This window comes from Sturnus vulgaris, chromosome 12 (genome assembly GCF_052056855.1).
Source record: "Sturnus vulgaris isolate bStuVul1 chromosome 12, bStuVul1.hap1, whole genome shotgun sequence".
Lineage (NCBI taxonomy): Eukaryota > Metazoa > Chordata > Aves > Passeriformes > Sturnidae > Sturnus > Sturnus vulgaris.
Window position 1 is genome coordinate 15,487,617 of NC_142254.1, and position 14,591 is coordinate 15,502,207.

At 52.6% G+C, this 14,591-nt stretch overlaps 1 protein-coding gene across 1 annotated transcript; it reads right to left on the reverse strand.

Annotated features, from left to right (window-relative positions):
- Window positions 1-4,694: 4,694 nt before the first annotated feature.
- Window positions 4,695-11,046, reverse strand: CFAP20 (cilia and flagella associated protein 20). Its single transcript, XM_014889037.2, has 6 exons — window positions 10,854-11,046; window positions 8,761-8,840; window positions 7,598-7,709; window positions 7,071-7,259; window positions 5,890-6,000; window positions 4,695-4,994 (listed from the first exon to the last, which is right to left on the reverse strand). The coding sequence occupies exons 1-6, from the start codon at window positions 10,935-10,937 to the stop codon at window positions 4,989-4,991; spliced, it is 582 nt and encodes a 193-aa protein (XP_014744523.1). The 5' UTR covers window positions 10,938-11,046; the 3' UTR covers window positions 4,695-4,988.
- Window positions 11,047-14,591: the final 3,545 nt, after the last annotated feature.

A 14,591-nucleotide genomic window follows, 5' to 3' on the forward strand; every position in this document is an offset into this window, starting at 1 on the left:
TTGCCCAGATTTGCGCTTGTGTGGGTCTTCCCTAGAGCTGAGGGAGGACCCACAGCTCTGCTGAGCCGGGAGCCCTGCCATGGGGCAGCCCCACACTCCTCCAGCCCATGCTGAGCCAGGGCCAAACAGGTACCAGGAGCTGCCAAAAGCCATGAACCTGGCGAAAAGGCGAGGCAGGAGGAAAGCAGGGCTGGGATTCACTCTCCCCACCCCCGCAGAGACTGCTCCAGAGGCCAGCACAGATGCATTTCCCACGGCAGATGCATTTCCCACACTGGATGCACTTCCCGGGGCAGATGCATTTCCGACAACAGATGTATTTCCCACGGCAGCAGAGTTTCCTTCTCTCCTGGAGGTACAGAGGGCTCGATGGGCTGCAGGGCTGGGACCCCAAAGCCTGGTACTGGAAAGGTGCCTGGCTCGCAGGGAAAGCCAGAGCTGGACAAGGATGCCCAGGGCCAGCTGCTCATGGTGTCCCTTCCATGGCAGGGGAGGGGCCTCCTTGCTGATTGAGAGTGGGACAGGAGCTGGGAACAATTCTCCAGCGGGAATTAGGGATGCTGGGAGCAGAGGCTCAGGCCGCCAGGCTCGGTGAGCTGGGACACCACTTCCCTCCCCCTCCCGCTTTTCCCCGGATGCTGCAGCAAAACTGGTGCCAGGAGCCCAGGGCCATCTGGAAACGCTCATGGACAGCAGTAAGGGACCCGCTGCAGACAAAGCCCAGCATTACATGGCGCTCAATGAAGAGGCTCCTGCACTGCCCAGCACGCCCACAGTGGGGTCAGCTCACCTCTGGGCAGCCGTGGGTGTGAGACCCCAGAAGGGGCAGGCAGGCACCTGCTGCAAGGGACAGCAGGTCGGGGGCATGGGGAGTGCGAGTCCGGCTGAGCCTGGCCCTGGCAGGCACGGCACTGCCCCACTAGGCAGCTCCCTGCTTCCCAAAAATAGGTTGGAGAGCCTGACCTGGAAAACACCCTGGGAGCTCAGCGCCCTCCAGGCCCTGCTGTGCTGGGGTGTGAGTGAGGGGTGACCAGGGCTGGCAGGGGCTCTCTGCCTGGCTGGCACCATCTCAGCAGAATCCTCCTCTTCCTCTGCGGGCCCGGGCACGATCCCCTGTTCAGCGCTGAGGAAAGGACCCGGAAAGCACAGAGGAAGCCGGGCTCAGTGCAGAGGAAGAACTGGGGCTGGGATACAGCAAGCAGCGACCGGCCAACTCAAGGTCGGAGGAAACAATGCTGGGGATGGAGGGAAGGGCTGCGGGGCCCTGGGAGGGGTTGAACCTGCTGCCTGTGCTCGCTGCAGGCAGGGTGGAATGCACCCACGACCCACACTGAGCTCAGCACGTGTGTGTGTGGCTCCTGCTCCTCTCCTCCCCTCACAGCCACCTGGCAGCCCCCAACCTGCTCCTGGGGGTGCTGGGACCCCTCATCTCACAGAAATTAATTTCTGGGGCTGTAGGGGCAACACATGAAGTGATGGTGAAACAAATAGGCTGCAGGTTTGCTTCAGCACAACTTGGCATCCATCATCTTCTCACCTCTAGCGGCTCCGAGTTTTTCCCCACTGCATATCAGGTTAGCTCTCAGGGTGCACAACTGCTCCCTTATCCAAATGAATCGAGTTTGGGTGGTCCCATTTTGCAGCCTGTCAGGGGAAGCTCTCACCCCTCTCCTGCAGGCACCAGCAGAGCAGGAATATCAGCTCTCTCTGTATGTGAAGTGGCCAAAGTCCCCAGTACCGTCACTTGGTTTTCCTGGGCGGTGGCCAGTGGTAAAACTCAAAATAAATATTTCCTTTGCCTCCAGCACTGCCTGCCCCACATTAGACAACAGCTGCAAAGGATTAACGTTGCCCTGGAGGTGTAATCCCTCTATAAAGATGACAACATTTGGCCCAAGACATCCAGGGAGATGCAGCATGGACAAGAAGCAGTTTGGCCCAGATTTTTTTGATTCCTGCTTATCCCCCTGTGATCATTGCTCTGTGCTTCTTTGTCAGGATGTACTTGATAGGAGGGTGACAAAGTGCAAGGGGACAAACACAGGCAGGGACAGAAGCTTGTACCAGTGTCCTGCCACTCTGCTGGGCTGGTCACTCACACAGGATTCTACTGCCCCAGCAGCAGAGCAAACGGAGAAAGCTTTCCAGGAAAACCCCATCGCCTGCTTGCCCTGCCAGCAGCTGCCACCTGCCCAGGCAGAGACACTGGAGCCTTGGGATGTCCCAGCCCTGGCTTGCACCACAGTGACTGCCAGCTGCTCCAGCCTAAGCCTGCTGCTGCTGGCCCAGCCCAGGGTGGGACCCTTGCTCTGAGGAGCTGCAGCCTGTGCACTCACCCTATTCCAGCACCCAAGCTTTCAAAGGGAAGCTTTGCCTTTCATGTAGAAAGCAGCTCCCAGCACTGAGGTCCTGATCAGAATGTCCAAGTGCAGAACCTTGCCCCAGCCAATGGAAGACAAAGGTGAAAAGCTGGTGCACAGAAGGAAAACTGATCTTTGGGTGGGCCCTGCTCTGCCATGGGATGAAAACAGGGCTCCCCACAAAGATTTTTTCTCCTACTAGACAAGGACTTATGCAGGAAGGAAGAAGCAGGCCACCCACAGAAAGGTGAACGAGGAGATATTTAAGATCTTTTCTCCACAGGCTGCCTGCACTGAACTGCCCACCCCTCATAGCCAGCTGCCCCAGGAGCAGGCAGGCAGTAGCCATCCATGACTCCCATCTCTGCCCCCACCTTCCTGCATTTCTCCACTCTTTCCATGTAAGACGATGTTGCATCCCAGCCACATCAAAAGCCATAATCAAAGGAGGAAGAAGCTGAGTGTTCCACCACAGGAGTTTTGCTGCTGACACAACGCCTCTGACATTCTGGCCCATCTACCAGCAGCATCCACAGGAAGAGCATCCAACTTCACTCACCTTCAGCATGATGGTTAAAGTTTTGATGAGAGAGAGGGATTAGAAGAGAAAGATTTTGGAAGACCACTTAAATCACCAAGCATCTGGCCATAAAGGAAAGAGCCAGTATCCGATGATGGTCCACTTTGTGCAGCAAGTAAACAGGAAGATTCAGTATTTTGTTTTGTATTTAAAAATACACAGAAGGTCCATATGGATGTAAGGGTTTGTGGCTGGGAGTTTATTCCAGCAAATCCGCTGGCACAGCTCCTAGAGGTCGGGCAGGAATCAGCAACAGGGCCCATCTGATCTCTGCAGAGGCAGCCAGCTCGGGGCCCAGGGGAGCCCAGCCCCTCTTAATGCATTAGGGCCAGTCACTCAGGGTGAGCTCAACTCCTCAGGACAAGGGGCAACTCCAGCACAGGCTCCAGCAGAACAGGGAAAGGCAGCAGCAACTCCTGCTGAATGTTCAGCTGCCAAACTGCCAAAAACACGGTGTTGAGCAAGTGCTTGCGGGAAGGGATGCACATTTTACTCTGCTGGGGTCTGATGGATCTGCTCAGCAGCTCCCCCAGCTCTGGCGAGCTTTGCCAACATGGAGAAAAAGCCTCACCATGGACTTCATTAAACCCAACCCTTGGCATGCAATCCAGTGTGATTCCACTTAACAGATTGAATCCAGCCAAGCCTTGACATATGTCAATGCAAGATGAATAGTGCTTTCTCATGTAGGCTTCCTTGGCTGGGCTCCTTAGAGCTAACCAAACTGTTCAGCTGCTAGCAGAATTGAAAAGGTCTTCTCCAGAAAGCCTTGTGTAGGTACAATCCAGCCCCACGTGGCAGCACCTCCAGGTCAAAGGCCAGCAGCTCTAAAGGCGTAGGTGAGGCAGCTCTGTTACAGCTTTGCCACAGAGGTGCATAGAGGGTGCAGACGTGCCAAACCTTTAGATCAGGTGAGATCTCAGTGGTCAGGATTAAACCCAGACTTTAAGGCAGATATCCCCCAGCAGGCTCTCCTCCTCCTGGGAGAGAGCAGCTTTGTTTTACAGAGCAATAACAGAAGTGAAATCTTCCCTATTCACTGCACAGCCCAGGGAAGGATCAATCCCAGCCTTTGGTACCTCCCCTCCAGAATACTGATGGGGGGGCTTGGCCCCGGGCAGGAAAGGCATCATCTACTTCCAGACTCACCCCATTACTGATGGAGTCTCTGGCCTTCCCTTTGCAAGCCTTTCTACAACAAAGGCAGATTGGTTTGAGGGAGGGAAGGGCAGCTTCAGCACAGGAAAAGACTTCCGCTCCTGTTATATTGCTTTGCTAAACCTCCCTTTTGATCCCTGGGGAAAGGGACAATTTGGCAGCTGGAAGGCTATTGTGTGCCTCCTGCTGCTAAAGGCTTGGCTGAGAGCTGGAGTGAGTTGGTAACTACACAGCCAACAAAACTGTGCCCTAACAGGCAGGTAAGCCTTATCTGTCACTGCTGGGGAAAATGGCTTCAAGGAAAAAGGAAATGAAAACCTCATTTTCATGAACAGCATGAGTTTTTGTCATAGTACCACAAACTTCATGGATTGGAGACATTTTCTGTCTTCTCTGTGGAAACCTCACTAATTTTCCTCTGACCAGATTGCTGCTGTCTGTGCTGTGCTGTCCCTTAAGCAGTGAGGGTGCTGATCAAAGTCAAGTTCAGAGGAAAATTCTAACATCTGGGCTCTCAAATAAATTCTCTGGCACTTTCTGAAGTACTAAAATGTGCAATTTAAGGATCCGTCAAAGGAGGAAGAAAACAGAAGCAGTTTACAGAGCCAAATGTTTAATAACTTTTCAAGAACAAGTATTACATCCATATTTAGAGCATATATAAGAGATGGAAAACAAGGAAATAAAAAATAAAATTGCTAACTTCAAGAGGATACACTTAACTCCACAATTCCTGCTGAATCCCTTCTTTGGAGGCACAGTGGCCACTTTGAGCAAGACAAGACTGGGTACCAGGCCACCTGCAGACTTTAGGCTCAGCACTTCAGGAACAGCCAGGAAAACTCTGACTCTGTACAATTTGCACGCCAACATCTCTTCCCAATGTGGTGTTATTGCTGGACAGAGCAGGGAGAAGAAAGGAGACACTTACAAGACTTGGCAGCACAAGACAACAGTACTGGGAGGGCTCCAAGCACTGCCCAGACACCTCTGTGAGGCTGCTACAGCCCAGAAGGCAGTGACAGGTTCTCCAGAGGTGTTAGCTACAGTTAACACTGCCTTCTACCTCCCACTCTGATCAGCCCCCAACATCCTCCCTCAGCAGCTTGAAACTTTGCCCAGGAATCTTCTTTGCTAAAAGAAGTGTCTGCACTCGGACAGGCTAGCCCTGGCACAAATGATGCTTCCTCACAAGCCTCAAAATTGCTGTATGTTGCTCAAGATCTCTAAATATGTCGGGTTTACTCCTCTCCCATCACTGCAGGAGCAGAGCTTGGCATCTCCTCCTGAGGGCACCCATGGTGTCTCCTTCCCCCCTCATGGCACCACCGCCTGCACTGGGCAGGGAAAAGATCAGAGAGGACTCATTTTGGGCTACAGGGACACAAACAGCATCTCTCCTGGAAGACAAATGTGGAGCTGCAGCTGCTCTGAAGAGCCAAATTGCTGAGCTGAGTCATGGATGAAAGCTCTGGAGAGATGCCGGGAGGCTGCAACTGCTCAGAGTCCTCCAACACAACCAGGGAGGACACAGGGAGCGGCTAAACAGCTCACACTGCTCCTAGATGGGAATGACAATTTCCATGTGTTTTGGCAGGAAAGCTGTGCAGCAAGGCACCCCAGACAGACTGCTCACCCTGGCAACAGAGAGGGTGCTCCCTGGCTGGTGGCCAAAGCTGGCAAGAGCTCCGCTGCCAGAAGAAACTCTGAGTTGTGAAGGCAGCAGGAGGAGGCAGAGGAATGCAAGTCTGGCTCACTGTTCTTCCACCCTCCTTCCCACATGTAGCTCACCTTGGCCTTGTTCTGGACAGGCAGATACAGCTTGAACTCAGCTGGGAGCTCATCCTCTGAGTACAGCCGGTCAGAGAAATACACCCGTCGGATGCGACAGTTAGCGTGGATCTGAGAGTAAAACAAAGCGTCAGTCTGTTTTCCACATGCTCTTTCCACATCCAGCTTTGGTGTCATCCTGCAACATGGATTCTTTGGCTCAGTAGCCGGAAATCTAGCTCACTGTCTTGTTTTTTTGAATCTTATAGAGCATCAGAGAAATGCTGGTCTGTGCCCTCTGCTCTGCATTAGATGCCCTCTCCAGGGATGAACACTTGCTCAAAAGATTTGGCCAAGCTCTGCCAACTGAGATCTGTCTTAGTTGCTACGGGGATTCTCTGCTGTGAGCTGACCTCTGCTTTGCTGGTATCAGCATTTGCTGAACACCCACAGCCTCGGCCTGCTGCATTTTTAACACACCCACTTCAGGGCCTCCCTGAGGTCAAGAATGAGCCTGTCCAGTCTGTGCTGCCTCCACAATCAGCTGGCAGCAAAGGAGCTGCCCTGGTCCCCCTCATGAGTATGTGAGAAGGCAGAAAACTCTCAGCTGACTGCCTGCACCTCAGGGCAATCCTGGAAGGAACTGCAGCACTTCCCTCACACTAAGGAACAGGCATGCTCCACACATAGGCATTCCTCAAAATAACACACACCACTGGACACTGTGAACATGACTCCCTACTATATGGAACAAGTTCCATGTCCTCAGCAGGAACAAACACTGCATCAGCTCTGTTACAAGGGACTCAGTGAAAGCAGGGTCACTCCACTACCACTAGGAAACAAGCTTGACCAGGGCCATCAAAGGACCGTGGGTCTTTGCCATCCAGGCTCCCATTCAGCCAATCACTGTCCAGCTTATCCGGACAGTAAGGCAACACACAGATAAATCCCAGCAGAGCTCCACCTTCATGGCATGCCACAGGGAACTGCAACTCTCACCCTAACCAACAGCCAGCCAGAGAAGCAAGAGTCAGTCAAGTAAAGTGAGGCCTCAGCCAGGCCTTTGCTCCCCTTCCACAGTGCTCTGCAAAGAGCAGGGCTGGCAAAGGAGCCATGCAGGGCTAAAGCCAGATTCCCATCCCGCTGTCCCAGCCAGCAGGAACATCACCAGCCGTTGGTTTCCCAGGGCTGCTTCTCACCTGCACTCTCAGGGTCTCGATGTAGTTGGTGCCGTAGGCGCGGCGTGTGAAGTCGGACAGGTTGAACTGGATCTGGTTCCAGCCGTCGTCCAGCCGCATGGGCATGGTGCAGATGAACGGCTTCACCCGAGTCGTGCTCTGGTAGTTGCTCGCCCGGAAACGCCGACGGACGTTCTTATCATCCAGCACCTGGGCAAGGAAGGCAGGCTGCTCACCCAGGCACCAGGCCCCGGCTCCCCAGGACAGCGCTATCCGTCTCCGAGAGGACTCTCTATTCCCACCCCTCCGTTCCACAGCAGAAGGAATTTTAACACAGGAAACAGACCCATTTTCAGGAATAGCAACAATGTGTTTGTGAGCTGACTGATGCCCCCATACCAGAAAACCTGACACACCACATGGCCAAGAAAGCAAAACTGTTTTGGGGATCACTCACTGCCTGGGACAAGTTCCAACACAAGACTGCAGGCTCTCTGGCGCCTTCCTCAGTGGTCCCTGGAGGGGCCTCCCCACTGCACACTCCTCACCTGCACTTCAAAAGTGAAGTATTTTTTCAGGTTCTTGATGATCATCACTAGGAAAGGTAGTTTGATGCCCAGGGTCTTCTTTGGGTCAGCAGGGCACGTGATGTACGTGGTACTGAGAGGTGAGAGAAAAACACTTTAGGATCTCACAGAGCACAAAGTGCACAGCCCGAGGTAACCCAAGTCTCTCCCTTGGCCCAATGCAGCCTTGGAGGACAGGCAGAAATCGATAACTGTGATCATAAGATCTCAGCAACAAGCAGGGCTTCCTGTAACAGGAGGAGAAGTTTCAGAGGTAGCTGCAGGAAGAAAAAACTAAAAGGCACAAAGAATACATCTCAAATTGCACTTTCCTCACCCAGGGCATGAAACACCTTCCTGGACAGCTTCACCTCCCCAGTTTCACTGCCATGTCAATGCTGTTTCTTAACACAACCTCCTCCTACCCTTGACTGAACAAGTCAGATCATGGCAGAGGCTCTGTGTGCTCTATACGGCTGGGAAAACAGAGGTCATGAGCCCCAGAAGTACACGTCACGCCTGGCAAGTTCTGTATCAACACTTCTTGGAGGAAGAGAAGCATTGGCTCAGGAGAGGAGTCTCCACTGCCCTTATAAGGAGCGCCCTGCTCTGAATCACCCCTGGAGAAGCCTTGGAGACTCTGAGCCCGCTCATGGAGCTGGCGTCTGTCTCCCGGGGCGATGGAGACGAGGTTGCTAAGAGAAGCTCCATAAGCAAATCCCCTCATAAATCTCCCTTTGATCTTCCTTGTGTAGGGAGAGCAGTTGTCACGTGAGGAGAACAGGCCCAAGACAATAGAAGAAACAGCAGACAGTGCTGCTTTTCCAGTAACTGGCAGTGCTGACTGAGGCTGTGTATTAAATACTGCTTTTTTCCCTTCAAGTGATGGAAAAACAATGGAATTTTACTTTTTATCCCTTAGCCCCACTGAGGATGAGAGTTCTACAAGCACACCCAGGGAAAGGCACAGCATACTGCCACGGAGGAATATCAGTGATATGACCCAGATTCTTCAATTTATTGACAAAGACATTGCCATCACATTGCTGTAGTTTGAGGATGATGTCTGCTGAGCACTGACATCTTTCACTCTGCTTCAGGGCAGAGTACTGTTCCCCCAGAACAGCAGAAGAGGCTTCTCCTACCTGACATTTGTTCCTTCAATCTCCAGCACCAGTGACTGAATGTCGTTGTCCGTGATTCGCTTGATGTGTCCATTGCGCACCTGGAACAAAGGTGGAGAGGCAGCACAGATGTTACTTGAGAGGGAAAACAGAGGCACAAGCAGCTCCATTAAGAGAAGGAATAAGACCCCAGGAGGACCTATCTACATTCACTTGGCTCCTATTCTCCTGCACCTCGCTGTTTCCAATGCTTTGATCACTTCCCCAGTGCCAGCAAGAGTTTATGGCCCAGCATGCTGCATGTACATTGAGTGCAAGACTTCCATCTATCAAAATACGCTGCAGTGAACACAAAGGACTCAAGCCTCACGTCAGATGCCCAAATAAACAAACATAAAAGAGTCAAACTTGAGTGCAGTAAGGGGTAAAAACAAGGACAAGCCATACAGGGGAGCCACCAGCCAACCACCGGTCACTAAGGGGACTTGGTCTGTTCTGCTGGACATGGCTGACTGCCTCTGGGGAAGGGCTGGACACACACACTCAGGCACACTCACACACACTCTCTCTCACCAGCACAAGCAGTGCACATCCTACTAAGGCCAAAAACTAGATGGGTTTTCCCCATATCACATCAGCTTGAGGTATTCCCTAAGATCTAAAACAAATTACAGCCTGCTGGTTCTTTTTGCAAAGATATGAAAGTGTACATTAGGACAGCTATGAACCCAGTAATCTTGGGCATGCACCTAGGACATGGGAGAACATCAAATAGTGTTTCCAGTTCTCACCAAAATGACAGGGGCATTGCATGCACTGCTGAAGAGAGCAGGGCACTCCTCACAACGAGCAGGCTTCATGCACGAGAGACTATTGCAAGACTATTGCAACCGAAAGGACCACTGCTGACATCCATCCTGCAAGCAGAGCTCTTGCTGGCCACTCATGGGCCACACAATCGTAACAGTGTCACCCTGCACAGGACAATTCACATGGAAAGGTGCCTCCAGAGGTCTCCAGTCCAACCTCCACCTCCAAGCAGGGTCAGCAGGCTGCTTATGGCTTATCCAGTCTGGCAGCACACTACATCCCTTTGTCTAAGAGTCTTTAATACATCCCGTCCTTGCACCATCTAAATAAGCTGTTGAGCCTTTTTTAAAGTCACGAATATTTGTGCAAAACACAGACACACACATCCCAGTTCTTCACAGAGCTACGTGGGTACCCCACTGATGGGAAACAGGATGGGTCAGTGCTTCCTGTCCCCCATCTCACAGCTTGTAAATGCTCACACAAGCCCACTCAGGTCAAACATCACGGCTGTCTGAACTGCCTTGAAGGCTTTCGTTCCTACTGAAACCACAAAAAATTCAGCTAAGGCTCATGCACAAGCAACCGAATAGATTGTAGCCTTGGTCTCAGAGGTTATAACAAGTATTTTGCAGAATCACTAAACCATGGATGGTTTGTGATGGGGGGAAGCAGCACAGCTCTACATCTCTAAAAATCCTGAGGAGGGCTCCTTGATGCACAACAGCCCGGAGAAGGCACGGGGCCCTGAACAGAACCACTCTAAAAACTGATAGGAAGGAGAAACAAAGTGATGAGACATTCACAACTTCTCCTACACACTACAAGCTGTCACACAGCCCACTTCTGCATGCCTTTGGCAAGCCTGTTTGAAAGGCAGGTCACGCACCAGAGGAGACCCCCGCCTCAGCCCCCGCAGTGGCCACGGGGCCTTGGGCATCCCGCTGCCTGTGGCCAGTGCTGGAGACTTCTGCAGCTTTCCCACAGTGCTGCAGCTGCCGGGCGGGCTCTTCTGCCCCGCAAAGGCAGAAAATACTCTAATAACACACTGCCCTCAGAAACACCCTGAGAGGCCACGTACACCTGCCCCGGGGCATCCAGTACCGGAGAGATGGCGGTATCCCGTTCCCGGGGTTCCCGGTACCCAGAGATGGCGGTATCCCGTTCCCGGGGCTCCCGGTACCCCGGCCGCTGCAGCGGGGCCCAGAGCGGCCCCACAGGTGTCCGGAGCCTGCCCCGGCAGCCTGAGCCGAGCGGCCGCGCTGCTGCCCGGGCCGCGCCGCTGCCTGAGCCCGCCGCCTCACCTTCTTGTCCCAGATCTGGAGCGGTTTGCTGCCGATGCTGTAGAGCACGGAGAGGAAGCCGCTCTGGAAGGTGTTCTTGAACATGCCGGGGCCGGGCGGGCCGGGCCGGGCCGCGGCCGCCGCTGTGCCAGGACACGGCGGATCCCTCCGCGCCGCGCCGCCGCCGTCACCGAGGAACTACTTGGGGCGGCCCCGGATGCACTTCCCGGTGCCGCTGTGTGGGAGCGCTGCCACGGCAACCGCGGCCCGGCTCCGGGCCTGCCCTCCCTCGCTCGGCCGAGCTGCTGGAGCCGAGCCCGCTCTCTCTGAGCCCTGCCCGGTGCCCCGTGGTTGGTATCCCGTTCCCTGAACGCTCTAGGCAGGGACACCTCTAAAACACCTCAGTTCTCCTCCTGCAGTTCACGACCCTCAGTGCAAAGGGCACGCCGTGGTTTGCTTTTTTCCCCAAGGATGCTTTTTGCCCGTGCAGTGTTTCTCAGCCTGGGCTCTGCTCGTTCCTCCCAGGGGTTCCCTGTGCTGGTTTTACAAGACTGGAGCATTCGAATGGTGTTTGCTGTTTCATTGCTTCCTTAAGCTCCACTCATTCCTGGGTGCCCCAGGAACTTCTGGGTCTTCTTGCTGCTCTAAGTCAGGCAGGGATAACATAGAGAACCCTGGCAATACTGGGGGTTTGAGCACAGCTTTATGGATGTGAGAATGTCTTTGAGTGGAGACAAGGCCTTGGCAAAGCTGAAGAGGCTTAACAGGAACAGCTTGGGCTAGAAATTACATTTCTAAACTGACATACATGTCTTCTGGCTGTAATAACACGTTTACATCATCTATTTTCAATGTACAGACACTAAGCAGCATAAAAATTACTATTCTGCACCAGCTTTATGGTTCTTCAGGTTAACTCCAGACCTCTGTTGCCCCATCCAATTTCTAACAATGTTGTCTGCTAGGTGTGCTTGTCTCTGCCATGGGCTACAAACACTCCTTCACAGCACCTGGGTTAGCAGCACTTTCCTTCACAATTCCTTGCACACACAAGTGGAGCACACAAAAAGCAGGGCATTAGTTAGAAATGATCAGCTATATTTAGTCAGTGGGTTAGAGTACACTTTATATGGCACGATGAAATAACTTGTTCCCTTAATCAGATGGTAGGAGACAACTGGGACAAATATCCAGCTGCCATTCCTGAACAGCCGGCTCATTCACATGCTCTCCACTTACCACTTTAATGTCATGTTTTGCTGCACACAGAAATAGGTTGTGGTTTCAAATTGTCCCTATTTCTCAATTAATTTTATTAAAATGTGGTACCCGTTGCCCCTCCTCCTTCCCCAGGCATGTGTGGGCTAGAGGAGAGGGCAGAGACAGAGAGCCCTGTAAATCATTAACCCATATTAATGGTTGAGGATGGCATTTGGGAAGAGGTCTCTGAGAGATGCCTTTCAGACTCATACCCTGATATTATCCACCTGGAAGATCGGTAGAAAGATGTTGGCATGTTACCTCACCTCTTCTTCCAATTCCCCTGTTCAGGGATTGAATCTGGGGGAGCAGATGGAGAAAAGACCCATCCTAAGAAAATGATCTGGTCAAAGAAGTGAGCAGAGAGTGCCTGTGCCAGAAATAACTGCCCACCAAAGCATTTCCTTCCCTTCAGAATTCTCAGCAATCCAATGCCTTCAGAGGAATGAGATTTTCAGGAAGCTTCTGAAATGTTGCTCCTCTGAAGTGTCACATTGCTGGGTGCAGTTAGGAGACCAAAATGTAGCAGGTCTCTCCAGTATCACCAAGTCTGTGCTTGCCTTGGAGCACATGGTCCAGGTTCATGGCCTGGGAAATCCTAACCCAGGCCATTGCCCTCTTGACTGAGGCTGGAGAGCAGATGCCCAGGGCTGGGCCAGCTCCAAGGACAGTGCTTGAACCAATAACACCAGCACCAGATTCAATCAGTTCCTCTGTGAGCCAGAAGCCTTCACTACATGGCAAAACCAAGAACAAAGTAATGACTTTCTGCAAGGAGTGTGAGGTCCTGGGATTTGTCCACATGACTCCAGCCAACTCTTCCAGCCTGGATTTTCCTACAGAAGCGGCACTGGGTGAAGGGCAGCTGTAATGGGAAAACCAAAAAGACAATTGGACAGGAGATCCATAACCACCACATGCAAGGAGGAGGCAAGGCCCAGAAGTGGCTTTGGGTGCTGAGGCAACCTGGAGGCTTTGGACCTCACACTGGCTGAACTCTGAGCAGTGCAGAAGGAGGAAGAGAAGAAAGCTGGGCTGATGCTGAGCAAGGGATCAGAAGAGAACAAGGGTGTAAACATCAGTGAGTGCAGAAGGAGACAGTGCCAGTGTGTACTGGAGCAAGTTGGCAGAGAAAATCAAGGAAGGAGGACACGTTGCCTTGGAGGGACACCTGAGCAATGGATGGAGCAAGGGGCCAGAATGAGTGAAACCTTTTTGACTCCAGATGAACTGGCAAAGATGAAGGATAGGCAAAGAAGAGTTTATTTCTGACAACAGTTAAAGGAGTCACTGAGAGCATTCTCTGGAGACAAGCTGCTGTTTTGGAGAGGATATTGGCTGCAACAGGCAGCAGGTGGCAATGGGGAACATGATCCAACAGCATCAGGAGATGGATAGATCCAAGCAGCAACAGTGCTTGGATGTGCCACTGTGCTGCAGAGACTTCAGCTCAGCATATGCTCACAGTGCTGTCTCTGCCCAGTGTGGGCCTCAGGTGGGCTCTGCCATGGGCTTGTCCCTGCTCTCACTGCTGGCCAGAGCTACACCCACTAAAATTGGTCTTGATGAATGTAGATGCCAGAGATCAGCACAGTCCTGGATACAACAAAGCTGCCATCAAACTGTTCCTTGGCAATGGACCGTGCCCTGCCTTACAGCACCAGTAGGTTAAACTTACCTGATGTCCATGTCCACACCTGGGCTCACAGCAAATCTCCATATATGACACAAAAGGACTGTGTGTTCCCACACCTGTACCCATTACAGGCCTTGTGCATGGACTCACTACTGCAATTCCACTTTGGCCAGTGCCCAGGGCTGGGTGAGAGCAGTGCTGAGTGGTTCTGTGCTGGCAGGAGCCCACAGTTGAGCTCCCCTCCCTGGGAACCAGTAACAGGTCTCTCTTTCTCAGGCAAGAGCCTTGTCTCAGAGGTACCCTTTCCCCTGGGCAGCTTCAGTATAGGGGAAAACTGTATAGGGAAAATATATGGGCAATGAAGGAATGGAAGAACACAAGAGAAATTACCATGTACAGTCAGACAGAGTCCAGCTGAAGGCTTTTAGACAGAATTTCAAGTGGTTCATTAATACCTAAGACCAGAGCCCAGCTTGGCCAACAACCATTATTGCAGCCAGACTCTGCTGAGCACTGCCAGTGAAGGACCACATCTGAGAGGAATTCCTGCAATGCAGTGGCCCTTGGGCAGGACCTCCAGGCTCATGGCTTTGCAGTCATGGTGCTGGAGAGGAGGAGGAGAGCCTGAGCCCAAGAAAGAGGAAGAGATGGGAGCTGCAGTGGTTCAGAGACAGAGCCATGCCCAAGGCCCCCAAGGCTGGAAAAAGCAGGTACCAGCATTAGCACTCAGGCCACCATCCAGGCAGGCACCTTCAGAAGAGTGTGGGGGCCTAAGGAGGGAAAGGAGAAACACCCCCAAAGGTGGCAAGTGGCTCCTTTGCCTCTGCCCACACTGATTTAGTACAATTTTTTCTTGATCTCCT

Excerpts from the sequence above, each read along its gene's own strand:
- CFAP20 (XM_014889037.2), bottom strand. The coding sequence starts at position 10,937 with ATGTTCAAGAACACCTTCCAGAGCGGCTTCCTCTCCGTGCTCTACAGC. Across the intron at positions 8,841-10,853 it reads TCCAGATCTGGGACAAGAAG|GTGCGCAATGGACACATCAA; the intron begins GTGAGGCGGCGG and ends CCTTTGTTCCAG. Across the intron at positions 6,001-7,070 it reads TCGAGACCCTGAGAGTGCAG|ATCCACGCTAACTGTCGCAT; the intron begins GTGAGAAGCAGC and ends TTTTACTCTCAG.